Here is a 13,144-nt window from a genome sequence, read left to right as displayed (position 1 = left end):
CCAGATAAAATTTGTAAAATGTGGAAGTGCAGCCTCAGGAGACACTCTGGTAATCATTTTCATCTGAACTAGACCAGAACTCCAGACCACGAGCTTGGAAACTCTGTATGGAAATAGGAAATATGGGTTCAAATTCACCTAAGCAGAAGAACCAGTCCTGGGTTAATTGTATTGTGAGTGAATCCTCCAGGTTCTGGGTTTCTAGATAATAAATATACTACTGGCACCTCCATTATTTAAAATGTTGTTTTTTTTTTTTTAAATATACCCATTATTTACCTAACAGGTTTGAACTGATATTTTCCCAGGATGAAATTTTTTTGTGAATTTGTGGCAGAAAGTAAAGCAGTTTTGGACTGGCCAGAATTGTATGCACCTTTTTTTAGTAAAATTTCAACTTTTGCCCTGACTTGCTGCCCTGCAATGAAAGATTATTGAAACAAAATCCCAGATACTGTTAACTAAAAAGAGAAGTACAAAACTCCTAAAAAAAATTCACCCTGCCTGTAAAGAAGAGCCCTGCCTGTCTGTATCAGTAAATATTTTGAGTTTTCATGTCTGTCTTGTACCATACAATGTATATTACATGTGATTACTACAATAAGAGAAAGTATGCTGGTTTTTTTGCAGTAAGTTATATCCACGTGTTGTGTGATTTGGAAAACTACTTATACAGAACTCGTTGCTTAGCATTAATAGATAAATTTGCTGAAGCCTTAGGCTTGAATTGTGAACTTTCACCAGATATGCTGAACTTTCCACTCAGTCAAGTAAGAGAAGACCTCAGAGCTGGTTCAAGACAGAAGATAAGGAATTCGTTAACAGAAGCTACAATGTTAGAAATAAGAAACATCCTACCTAGAGGCAAGGAAGGGACCCAATGAAGAATGGGAAGAGCCCCCAGAGCCTCATATGGGGAACAACTGGCCCAAACAGTCACATGAGGGCTGGGGAATTCAGATTGACTATAATCAACCAAGGACTTCTTTGTTCAAGGTCTCCCTTTGGAAACACCCAGCTCCAGCTATTACAGCATTTTTAAAAAAGGTACTTTTACAGAGGAATCTATCTTTCAGTTTATGAATTCAACAGAAACCTAGAGTCAAAGCCTGCCATGGTGGCTGGCATGTGTAATTTCCATAACACAGAAAAGAATTTACTAGCAGAGACATGCCACCAGTGCTATCTGGAGTATTAATGTGTGTCTGCAATGTATGCTCTGCAAAGTAATTTCTAGTGTGACACTTCCATCAGGCTGGTAAATCTCTATGTCTGATCCCCAGTCAATACACATGCACAGTTCGGCATCTCATTTCACAGCTGCCTCTTTGAAGCTGTCTTTTATTCCTGCAAGGATATCTGATTATGACTCAAACAGCAACATGCTTTTCTCTAGGGGTCATCCCTCTCTGCTCTACAATTTCTACACAGACTAATTGGTTGCAAAGCAGAGCAAGCACCATGACGTTTCATTGGCCATTAATAAGTAAAGAGATGTTCGCCAACAGCAGGCTTTAGAGAGATCCTTTTCAGCTAACAAAAATCAAATTAATATGAAAAAAATTTAAAATCATAATAAAACCAATCAGTACCTGCAAAGCTAAAAGACTATGAAAGGCAAAAAACTCCAACATCTCCTTGAAGCTCAAAGATAGAAGCCTTTGATAATGGCATGTTTAAAACCTCTCGCCTCAGTTTTGAGCATAGCTACATCTTTTTCTGACAGCTCTTTTGTGTAAGCAGAACCATTTGGGAAACCCTTTTCTCTGCTTGATAAATCTGAATCACTTTTTACCACACTTGCAAAAAGCTGATGAAAATATCCGTGCTGCTCAGGAGTAAAATGACAAGTAAAATGCTGAAAGATGACATATGTTTTGTGTTAGGCTGCCATGCAGATATAACTGACACCACAAACATTAGATCACTTCTCTGTTTTGTGTAAGAAGCCTCATGGCAACAAAATTCAACACGGTAAAGAAGCAAAAGCAGAAGGATCAGCCATAGAACTGAGCAGGCTTGTGGGTGGATAAGCAGGCATATCCACAGCCTGGGCTCTTGCTCAGGCAAGCCATGCTTTTTTGTTCCTTGAGTGGAAGATAGTGCTTTTTAGACCCTTTGGCTAGAAGCAAGAGCTCTCATTTCCAGTACCTATGGATGAATGCAAGCCATGTGATCTTCTCCTCAAGCTGGGAAGTGATGCTCTGCTAAACAGCTGGCTAAATATCTTCTGCTTTTTACATTTTCACACCAGCATTCTCAGTACAGTCCTTTGCCAACACAGCTGCAAGTGCCATATTGCCTTGTGGAAACAGCTACAGATGAATGGAGGGAGAAACCACAACCAAACAAAGCCCTGTGAACAACATATGCCAGAGAGGGATTGGCCGCTTTTCCACTGGGCTCATCATGGGGTACAGGGTGGCAGCAAGGGGCAAAAGCAGAGCCAGCTTCTTGATACAGGAATATGGACAACATACCCACCCACAAGTGCACCCAATGTCTGAAAATAACAGGCAAGCATGTTCCTCTAGGCCTACCCCATCCCATGGTGGCATTTAGTTTGCATCCATGATTGGTACAATTCTATCATGTGAACTCTGCTCTTCCCTCTGGTATAGACAGGATAACTCCCACAAGGCAGAGCCATTTATGGCACACAGGCACCAAAGTGTATCTGGACATACAGTTGAGGGTAAATAATGTTTCTCTACTTCCAATGAAATGAAAATGCATCCAACCTTTTTTCGATTATAGAGTAGAACACAATGGAAATGCCATTATGAGGTTTTAGAGGTCTATTTTAAAGCTCTTAGGTGGAAATAAGGTTTCAATATTACTAATATGAAGCATTATTGGTTCTAAGGAGCTGCAAGTCCACAGTGCCGACACTGTTCCTGTGAGCTTAATGGTCACTGAGTGTGTCATTAAAGAATATAATTTCAAATTGTAACAACGTCTAAAGTGATGGAGAAGCATGTGACTTCAAGCTTTTAACTAGTTTACTAGATGATCTCAGGTCAAACCAATGTTCTCCACACCAATAAAGTCTGCAACTTTATTTCTTTGTTAGCAGCAAAGAAGTCAAATCTGCTAGAAGTTGTATATCACTCATGTTAACTTTTTACTAGAAACAGCAAACACGTTTCCTACAAACCAAATCAACACAGTTCTACTGTAACAGCCCACAGGCTTGATCAGCTGTGGCACATACGCTTTGAATAATGAGCTCTCAATGCTTATTTTTCATGATTTTCCCTGTAGACAACCATACAGCTGGCAATCCACCGCTCCTAACTATTTGTAGACTGGCAGATGGGAGGATGCTGGAGGTAGAATGTACAGAGGTATAAAAAAGTGATAAGGCACCTTCAAGATGGTTGAAGGAAGGTCCTAAAGTATCTAAGTTCCACAGCACATTCTAGAAAGTACTTAGGCACAGCAAGTTTTTAGAAAACTCAGGCTGCTATCTGTCTTCTGCTGTATGTTATTGGACTATTGACTCCTGAAGAGAGGGTAGAAAATCAGAGGAATTACAAAGACACAGGAGTTGGTCAAAGACAAGCTACTGGCTCTACTCATTTTTCATCTTAGAAGTTTTCTCCTTCCTCTCCCCCCCCGCCACATGCTGCACTACATTTGATTAAAGGCTCTAACCAGCTACACATTTCATAATTCTGTAAGGCATCTAGCTCTTCAGGCTATACTTCCTTTGCATTTTTGATCAGGACACTGGAAGTGATGAAGCACTGAGAGCATGTTAAGAAGCTGCTGCAGAACTGATGTAGGCGAGCCCAGAAACATCAAATGGCGTACTCCAAGCAGATGCCCAGAAAAACAGCATATGTTATGGGGGATACAGGTCTTTTGATAGTACCAAATGAGTCTGTTAGTGCTAAAGTATCAGACATGAAAGTTCAAACCAATCAATGCCTCTGGAAAAGGATGGTACAACCTCGGGGTTAGGATTTACTCACTGCACATATCTCCCTCATCTTCTCCCTCAGTGCAGTCCTGGATGAAGTCACACGCCTGTCCCAGCCTGATCGCCGTTCCATTCCAGCAGCTGAAGGAACCCTCCAGAGCCATTTTTGAGAGAGCAGCAGATCCTAGAGGAAAAGAAAAAAAACAACAAAAACACTTCAGAAAACCAAATTCCTTTCAACCAACAGGTGATAGCATCCTGCGTAACACTGAAGGGACAAACAGCTTGTGAAATCTCCTCAATTCAATACTTACCCGATAATTACTTTTTTGACTTGTTTAATCTTGCTAAATACCTAATTGTCCAGCTAATAGAGAATTTCAGTTCCCCAGGCCTTTCTGGTGCTATAATATGGAAGGCAGCTTTGACTTCTGGAGGGCTTAAATCCTGCAGCCTGCACTGGTACTTCTCAAGAACACAGTGCACATGATGGGTTTTTAATTGTGTGAATTTACTGCTGCACTGGCAGACCTGAAGACTGGTATCCTCTCTATCTAGCTCAGGAGTAACATGGCTACAGCATTTAGAAAGAGCACAAGCTTTCATCATCTCTCCTGGCAACATACATTACCTTTGCTTTGGGTGTATTGTGTCATCATATTCTCAGCAGAAGAGAAAACAGTTCAATCTCTACTTGTAGTTTCCTTTCTCTCCGACACCTACTCCTGCTCCTGCATCCTGCACTCCCTTGAGTCAGGGAGCCCACAGCAGACTACATCTACCAAGAGACAAAAGTCACCCATTCATTTTTCCTGTGCTAAGCAGCAAAAGACGTCCAGAAATGTGCAAAGGAGCCATCTCCTATGAAATGAGGTCATCAAACATTACAATTAGAGGTCAGTCTCATCCATTCAGAAATGATCCTGAGTAATTTTCTCTAAGAATCATCCTTTTCTGGAGTCACTTTATTCCCTTGACAGCTGAGAAGTCAGATATCAAGCAGCCCGACAGGTATCGCTTTCCTTACTGTAGGAATTCTCTCCTCCCAAGTCCTTTGTGATGATGCTTAGGACAAGGCTTTCTTTTTTAAATTTAATTTTTTTTTGAGAGGCCCATGCTCTAGATCAGACACCTGAAGGAGGCAGGAATTAGTTCAGCAACGCCCTGAAGTCAGTGTATTTGGAGGAGGCTAAGATTGAGAAATGCCAGAGTTCCTTTCACAAAAATCTGAGTGTGAGTGCAGTTGACTGACACCTTCCTGACTCTGCCAAGATGTGCTTCCAGTCACTGCTGGAAGACAAGCCCAGAAGAACAAAGAGATCTGTGCTGTGAATTCCCTATCGCAGCAATAACTGCCCTGTCTCATATGAAATGGGTAAATGCTCCAAATTAAACCAAAGCTTTTGGGCAGAGAGAGACATTGTTTGCCTAACTCATCCATGCTCACTAAACAGTGCAGCTACATCATGTTCTCTGGTACTACAGGGAGCTGGAAATTACTGGTGATTCAATTAGATGTGCACTTGATATTTTTATTTATACTGCCTGCCAAAACTAAAAATTAATGAAGCATGCAGGAAAACAACCACTATTTCTCTACAAGCTCATTTTATGGTGCAAATCATTCAGGAGTGGGGGAAATACATCCCAAACCCCTTTAATAAAGGACCATGGCTCCTGAAAAGGATGCTCTGTGTTAGTGTCAGCCCAATTTTTTTCCTTTCCTTGGAGCAATTCTGGCTTGCCACATACAGGCTGCACAATGCCCTTGTATTTCAGTCAGGGTCAAGGCATGACTACAGAGGAGAAGCTTTGCAAGAAAAATAGACAGAGTGACTCGGATTTGGCTGCTGACAATTTCTGTGGGCTCCTTGGTGAGGATTTATGGCAGTGAGATGGTATCTCCCTTGGCTTTGCTGAACTTACTACTAAAAATGCATTCTCAGAGACACCGCTGAGAGCCTTCCCTATGTGAGGTGCAAAGCTCTTCACATGCCACAAGCCAGACACAGTGGGCCCAAGTCAGTGTGCAAATGGGCACTACAAAGGTGTAAGAAGTGACTCTGGTGACTCAGTAGGTGATCCCTTCTCCTAGGGGTGTGCAATGAACCTGCGTAGCACCCTGTTTTTGGAAGTACCACCTGAAAAAAAGTTAGGAGACATGTCCCAGAGCACTTCCATGAGTTAGCAACATCATGACATTCTTAAAAGATCCTGAAATCCTACTGAAATTCAGCAGTACTCTTGTCTCTCTGAATTACCCCATAGATGGTTTTGAACCCCCTGTTTATTACCAGCTTTCGTGTCCCACTCAGTTTATCTGCAATCTTTTCACAGTGTCCATGTTTTATCCCAGCAGCTACAGAGATTTAGAGGAGTGCTTACTGTAGGCAATGGGGTTGTTCTGTTCATTCAATTCATTATAACTTTTAAAAGGCACTCACTTTTCCAAGCACTCAACTACATGAACACTAACTATAATGGAACCAAGGCATTCAGGAGAAGTTACTTGTCTTCCCAGGTGTTTTTTGTTGCAGCCTGGGGGCACAATTCTCCTGAAGCCAACTGACTAATATTTGAAATATGTCAGTTGCAACTGGGAATCGGGCAATTCCAGGAGCTATTCCTCCAAAACAAAGCAGCAGATTTGCATGCTCATTCATCTCTGTGGAGACAGGGCTTGAATTAGCTCAGATTTGCATTAGACCAACATATACGTGCTCCTTGTATAGGTTAGAGAACACAAATCGCAAAGCTGCAGCCCGTGGAATGGCTGGGCTCTGTTACACTGCATGATTTATTCCTGTCTTGTTTGCTTGCTTACTGTGTGCACAAAGGCAAAATGAATTGGAGAAAGGAGATGACTAACTAGTAGAACAAATAGATAACCAAAAAAAGCACAAATACAAATAATCTTTTTAATGGGCTACTTAATGCAGATGTTTGCATCCAAGCTCAAGGAAACTCAAATTTTAATTAAAATACTTTGTAAGAAAAACAAACGTTTGATCTTTTCAGTTCCCAGCCCAAATTACTCCTGGCAAAACGAACCAGAATGACCTGGACCACTGAGTGAAGTGGCCTCAACTCACACACAGAAGATGTGTAAGGAAAGGAAAATGAGTGGTATCAAATGAGTGTTAGAGTAAAATTTGTGGGAGACATCCTTTATATTTACAGCAGTGTTTATGTAGCCAGTGGCACCCATAAATTACAGCAGTAATTAAGCTGTACCACGGCTGGCTTGGAGGCTTATAAATCATTATTTAAACAGCAGCATTAAATAAATGGCATTTCAGGCTCTAAATTGAAAGTAGAAACAACTCCTTTGGGAACAAGTGCTGACTTTGTACCTCACAGGTCCTGCTTCTCAACACAGTCCAGCCCCTGCTGTGTTCAAATCCAGTACCAGACCCTGGACACAAATGACAGCCTGGGATCTTTACTGCCCATGCTTTTGGACTTGGTTTCCATATATCAGCATGGAAAGAGGAAAATCATGTGCCTTAGCCTAATGCAGGACCAGCAATTTACTGCTCAGACTGTGGGACCCAAGGGGATGTATTTCAATTCTCAACAGATTTTCTCAGACTTGGGTTTCCTCTTCTCTCCTTCCCTGTCCCTTGACCAGCAGAGAAATCACAGTGTGCTGTCAAGCTCTGGCAAGTCTGAGGAGCATGGCCAGAAAGTTCGGGGTGTTTGATCACTGCAAAATGGGAAACTTCGACTTCCTGTCGGCACACTTGGCCAGGTGGGATGGAAGAAATTCTTGTAGGCATCCACAAAAATATCTCTTATCTGGAAAACTGGCTATGCTGCTAATTAGCATGCAGGGTTTAATGAAGCTGAACATAATTATACCTTCACATGCTACATTCAACTTCTTAGACCATAATTTTTAATTCTACTGAAAGCTTTTGGGACAAACACAGGCAGGTGAAGCACTCCTGTTCAGCACACATTACAACAGGGGAGCTTAATAGGACAGTGCATGATTGCTGCTTAAAAACTGTCTCATTTGTACTCCACAAAAATTCCAAAGACCTGGGATAAATGTACAGTGTTGTCCCATTTTACCAGCAAGAAGCTTCTCTCTGGGCTATCCTTGAGGAGCTGAATTGGACATGATTGAGTTGATTTCAGTGGTTCTCAAGGCAAGACCCTGTATGCCCACAAGGTGAAAAACTTCCATTTTTAATTCCATGTATGTAGCAAAAAATACCTACCCATGAAAGTCCACCATGTTTATCTAACCAAATGTGTTACCTCTCAAAACAGAGAAAGTTTCCTACTGTTTAATTACATCTTTTAAAAATGTTTTCCAGTGAGCTAGTGCTGCAGCCTAATGTGCCTCCACCAAATGCCACTTAAAAATCTGGGGTTGTACAACCTTGTTGATGATGTGTGTCTGTCATAACAATTTGTCATTAACTTCTCAATTTCACCTGCTCCTTCTTTGGCTTGAGTTCAAAGCTTTGACTCGGGTATTTACAAAAACATTACTTGGGGCATTGACAGGTTGTGAGAAAAAAAGAAAAGCTGCTGTCTAGCTATAAAAGGATAGTGAGAACTTGGGGGAGTTTCTGATTATTGATTTTTCCATTATTTGCCATTTCTGATGAGTACATATTTCCTCACTCTTTAACTCCAATCCTCCAGCAGCACAGACATTCAAAGGCTGCTGACTCTGTGCTGGGGATAGCCCTATTCCAGGATAGCCATATTCCAGGACAAAGTAAATTTGCTATTTCTACAAGTCACTAATCCCCATGCTTTTACCATTAGACAAGCTGGAAGGTATGAAATAAAGGAGGAAAGAAAGTGAGAGAGGAAAGATTAAGTTCATGTTTGAGGGGAGCGAAGCCATCCTTGGCAAATGGCCATTGAACTCCACATGACACAGGGCAGATCACATAAATCAGAACTTTCACAGCGAGCTACACTGCTCCCATTTTCCAGCCACCCACCCCAGGACACCTGTATCCAGATCAGCAAGGAACCTGAGTAGTTGCAGCTGCAAATGAGACCAATGAGAGAAATACTTGGAAAACGCATTGTCCTCAAAAAATGCTTTGAAAAAAAGGCTGGATTCTATGTTTCTCACACCAGGAAGTCAAAATTGGTCAATGCTTCATAATTTCTGACTTCAGTATTTGTAACAGCATTGTTACTGTTACTGTCATTGCCGAAGGATGCAAGTGAAGCCACATTTGTAGGAGGAAGAGTTCACTTTTTTATTAGACTGCCTGCTACAGGCAGAAAAAACAGCCCATGTTTGTATATGCCTAAAAGCTCACCCATTTTTCCAGTTACATAAACTGCCTTTAATCTTCTTACTTCACTTCCTAAACATAAATGGGAATAAACTCATCACAAGAGCTCTGTGATGTTCATTTCATTACCACTTGTGAGGAACTAAGATGGTATGATAACAGGCATGAAAAAACCTGTAAGGAAATAATTTACTCTGTCTTCATAGTGCAGTTTGAATAATTCACAGTGTAAAATGAACAGGGCCATACCTTTGATGAAGGCAGGACAGAGGGTAGCAAATAACTTCCCATTGAGAGAGCATGCTAAGGGTGCAGCATTCCCACAGCGAGCTACTACAAAGGGAGAAAACTGGCTCATTAGAGCCATGTAGAAACAGAATTTTCACCTCAAAGACAATGTCAACATTTCAAAATGTATCTAACCAGAAAATAAAAATCCCCAAAGTTCTCACAGAACAAAAGATTCAAATCAATTCCAGGTTAGAAAACTGATTTTAGGGGTTTCAACACATAAGTAATACTGTCATAAACCCCAGAAATTTGAAAACACTTGAATTAAGACAAAAATAAAACATTGGGCAGGAAACTCAAGAGGGGACTTACTGGTTTGGAACCCACTCATGCCAATAACTCAGCCAGCTCAGTTCTAATGTGCTGTCCCTCTCTGCTGCTTCAAAGTAGGGATGCTGTGTTTAGTATACAAATTTCAAACATCTGCTCCTTCCGCATTGCCTAATGCCAGCAGGATTGCTTACACAGAAGAGAGCTCTCAGCACACCTGAGGAGCTGGCACTTGCTCACTGCCACATTTCAGTTGCAAGAACTCTCTCCAGAGTTGTGCAGCATTCAGACTACTCAGGCCCTCTGTGTTCTCTCAGAAATGTTTTTGCCCAGGTCTAGTTGCTTTTCCTGCCTTCTGACTGAATGACTTCCCAACAATAATGTTGGTGTGATGTATCGCCCCTGAATTTACAGAGAAAAATAGCTTCGTTAAAAAACTATAATGAAATAAGAATGTGGAAAGAGAAGTTAGATGGATTTCACACGTTCTCAATTTTCAATTAGGAAAGTTGGCTGAGGGTCTTCATAGTTCCTGAGACAACAAAAAATCGTTGAGTGCAATAAATGACATGATAATGTTTTCCCCTATTAATCTTGCACAAAATCTAGCTGCTTCTTTTGTTTTTTTTGTTAGGCCTTATGGTAACATATGTTACGTACCAATCAATAAGCAGCTCCAACTGCACATCCAAAAATTAACAGTAAACAACTAAACAGCAGCAGTGAATTTTATAATGAAAGTGTGATTTTCCATCATGCAGTGATACCTACATATTCCGTGGCATCTACTAAATTGAAAAGGGCCAAAAGAGATGGAGAATACTTAGTGTATGAAATACTGTGCATACATAGTCAGTGGACCATTTTTAAATTTCATCTAACACAGTAGATCTTTAAGGCTTTCATCCATAAATGTGAACATTCTGACTTAGAATAATCCAGTGGGATAGAGTAATTTTATTAAAATCCCAAATCTCATTTCTTTTGGTTGCTTTTCATTGCCCTTGTTTCAGTATCAGGCTGCATTTACTGTTTGATTCCCCTTTTCTCTTGGGTACTATTGCATCTTTCTAGGTACCACTGCACCTTTGTGAGATTAAAAAACACCAACAAAAACACCTCTCCCCTAGGTGTCATTTTTCTCCTAAAACAAGTGAATGCTGTATATTTGTAACAGTAAGAAACTGGTAAAAGGAAAAAAAAAAACCAAACAAAAACCTAAAAAAAAAAAAAAAGCCAAAAAACCCTTTTCTATGACTACCTGTGAATTTTTCAAAATACATACCTTGTAGAGGGAAAATAAAAAGTTCCAACTTCTATTATTAGCCCTGCTATTCCCATCAGACCTCCCTGGGTCTGAATAGGCTTGGAGGCCAGCTCTTATCAGCCAGCAATCTTTTCCATGGGAAACACCAGCAGACTGATTGCTGGCTCACTGAAAGATGAATGCTGCTTGCTACATGGGGTGGACGCTGACAAAATCATGAGGTGGTTAAGTTCTCTAAGCTTATTTACAGACAGCAGGAACAGATTTAGCACGGGTTCTACCTCAGCATCAGATACAGAACTGAATGTGAAATAAAACAAGGCTGCTGGAGAAAGGACATGAAAACTGTGCTTCCAAACCTCATGTGTGGCTCTTGGGGAAACTGTAAGAGCTGATTAGATAGGAAACACATGTAATTTTCCACATTTTGCTTCTTAGAAGGCTTAGTTCAAATCCATTTTCAATTATTAAGGTGTTATCTTTGCCTCTTCCAGTTCTGCAGTTCCAAGCACAACCAACGCTGCCGCTGTACACAGCAGATTTTTTTCAACTCTTGGTTCTTAAAAACAGCACAACAAGAAAACCACAAAGATCAATAACATTTTAAAGAGGAGGAAACGGAGGTACTTGTCAACCAATTTCAATCACATAAATGAGCTTGTAAATTGCTCAAACCAGATTCTCTCACTGACTCCTGCTGCTTCCTGTAGCAGTTGGACTGAAGATGGCCAGATTCAAGTCAAAAGTAGAGACTGGAGAATATTTTCATGGCTCGTCAAGAGCTGATTTCACACAGGTCAGATATAACCTCTCTCTCAACCCTGCAACAGCAGCATCTCAGCAAACCCTCTTTTAATATTGCCAATCCAGCCAACAAGAGATGTATATTCATATGCCTGGTCATGAGAAACACAAATAAAAGTATGAGACTTAACTGTATTCAAACAGCATTTTAGGAATCAGATTTTTCATTTCTAAAATGCAATTCTCTTTCTGTAACTGTTTTAAGCACTCTCTCTGCTTTAGATGTCAGCAGTGTTAAGGTTTTTGGCCTCACTACAGATGGGTTGCTGGGGGTGGTAGGTGGAATATCACAAATCAGCACAACCCTGAGCATGCACTCAGCAGAGTGCACGGACTCATCCTCACACCACAGCCAATGCCTTACTGTGCAAAGCAGTGGCCCCACAGTGGAAGACCAATTGTTGTTCCAGGTAGAAGCAGAAGCTTGCTTGGGGAAGAAAGTTTCCTGTTGTGCCCTTTTCCACTGTACCAACCTCTACAGTTGTGTGAATGCAGCAAGCTGTCATCAAGCAGCTGATTTCCACTTTGAAAAAGTGAGCAACAATACCTCAAACCCACAAATAATAAGCAAAATGAAACTGCACATGAACACTTGCCGTGAGGAAGAGCAATAACGACACACAACAGGTTTGCCACTGGGAGGGACTTCATGTGCATGGATGCTTTTAGTTCTGGGGAAGCAGAAGGAAAGTCTCGGTGTCACCCTACCTCCACACATCGCTGAACACCAAGAAGTTATGGATGCAGTGACTCACGGGTCACTGTTCCAGCTGGATGCACCAACAACTGCTAACATCTCAGTGCTCTGAAGCCAGTCCAGAGGGACAGAGGGCCAGCACAATTCTGTGCACTTCTCTTCCAGGCTGCGCTTCAAGGCCTTGCTATGCTTGAACAACGTTATCCCACGAGCAAAGCTGCTGAAGGTCAGTGGCCCTTAACATCAAAAAGAGCCTGGAGAAGGACGCCTTCCTGGGGTCCACATCTCTGCCCAAGGACCTCTATTAATGTTTGAATGTGCACAAAACTCATGAATTGGGAATGCTCACTGAAAAAAAAATAGATGTCAGTGAATAACCCAGTGATTAGCTCCGTGTAAGCCAAGATACTTACTGAAGATATCAAGGAAAAATGGAAGAAGGGATAACATTACAATTCCAACATCACCACCCTGGTTTCAGGCCATCTCTCTACTCCCTTGTGGCATGCTGAAAGACTCTTTGGTTAATGCTTTCCATGTGAGATCACTTTCCAAAAGTATATGGAGATGCAGAGAAGATTGCAAGAGCTGACCAGTATCAATACAAAGAATAACCA

The 13,144-nt window shown here is 41.2% G+C and overlaps 1 protein-coding gene across 1 annotated transcript in view; it reads right to left on the bottom strand.

Moving 5' to 3' along the window:
• ALK (ALK receptor tyrosine kinase) overlaps nucleotides 1–13,144 on the bottom strand; it is a 226,187-nt gene that overhangs the window by 73,263 nt on the left and 139,780 nt on the right. Inside the window, exon 5 of the mRNA XM_042051462.1 lies at nucleotides 3,978–4,109. Coding sequence (XP_041907396.1) covers nucleotides 3,978–4,109 — 132 coding nt within the window. The remainder of the gene's footprint in view (nucleotides 1–3,977; nucleotides 4,110–13,144) is intronic.

This window comes from Corvus kubaryi, unplaced genomic scaffold, assembly GCF_017639235.1.
Source record: "Corvus kubaryi isolate FWS band 111438036 unplaced genomic scaffold, C.kubaryi_AGA036_p1.0 76, whole genome shotgun sequence".
NCBI classification, from domain to species: Eukaryota; Metazoa; Chordata; class Aves; order Passeriformes; family Corvidae; genus Corvus; species Corvus kubaryi.
This window is presented reverse-complemented; position numbering and strand designations above follow the sequence as displayed.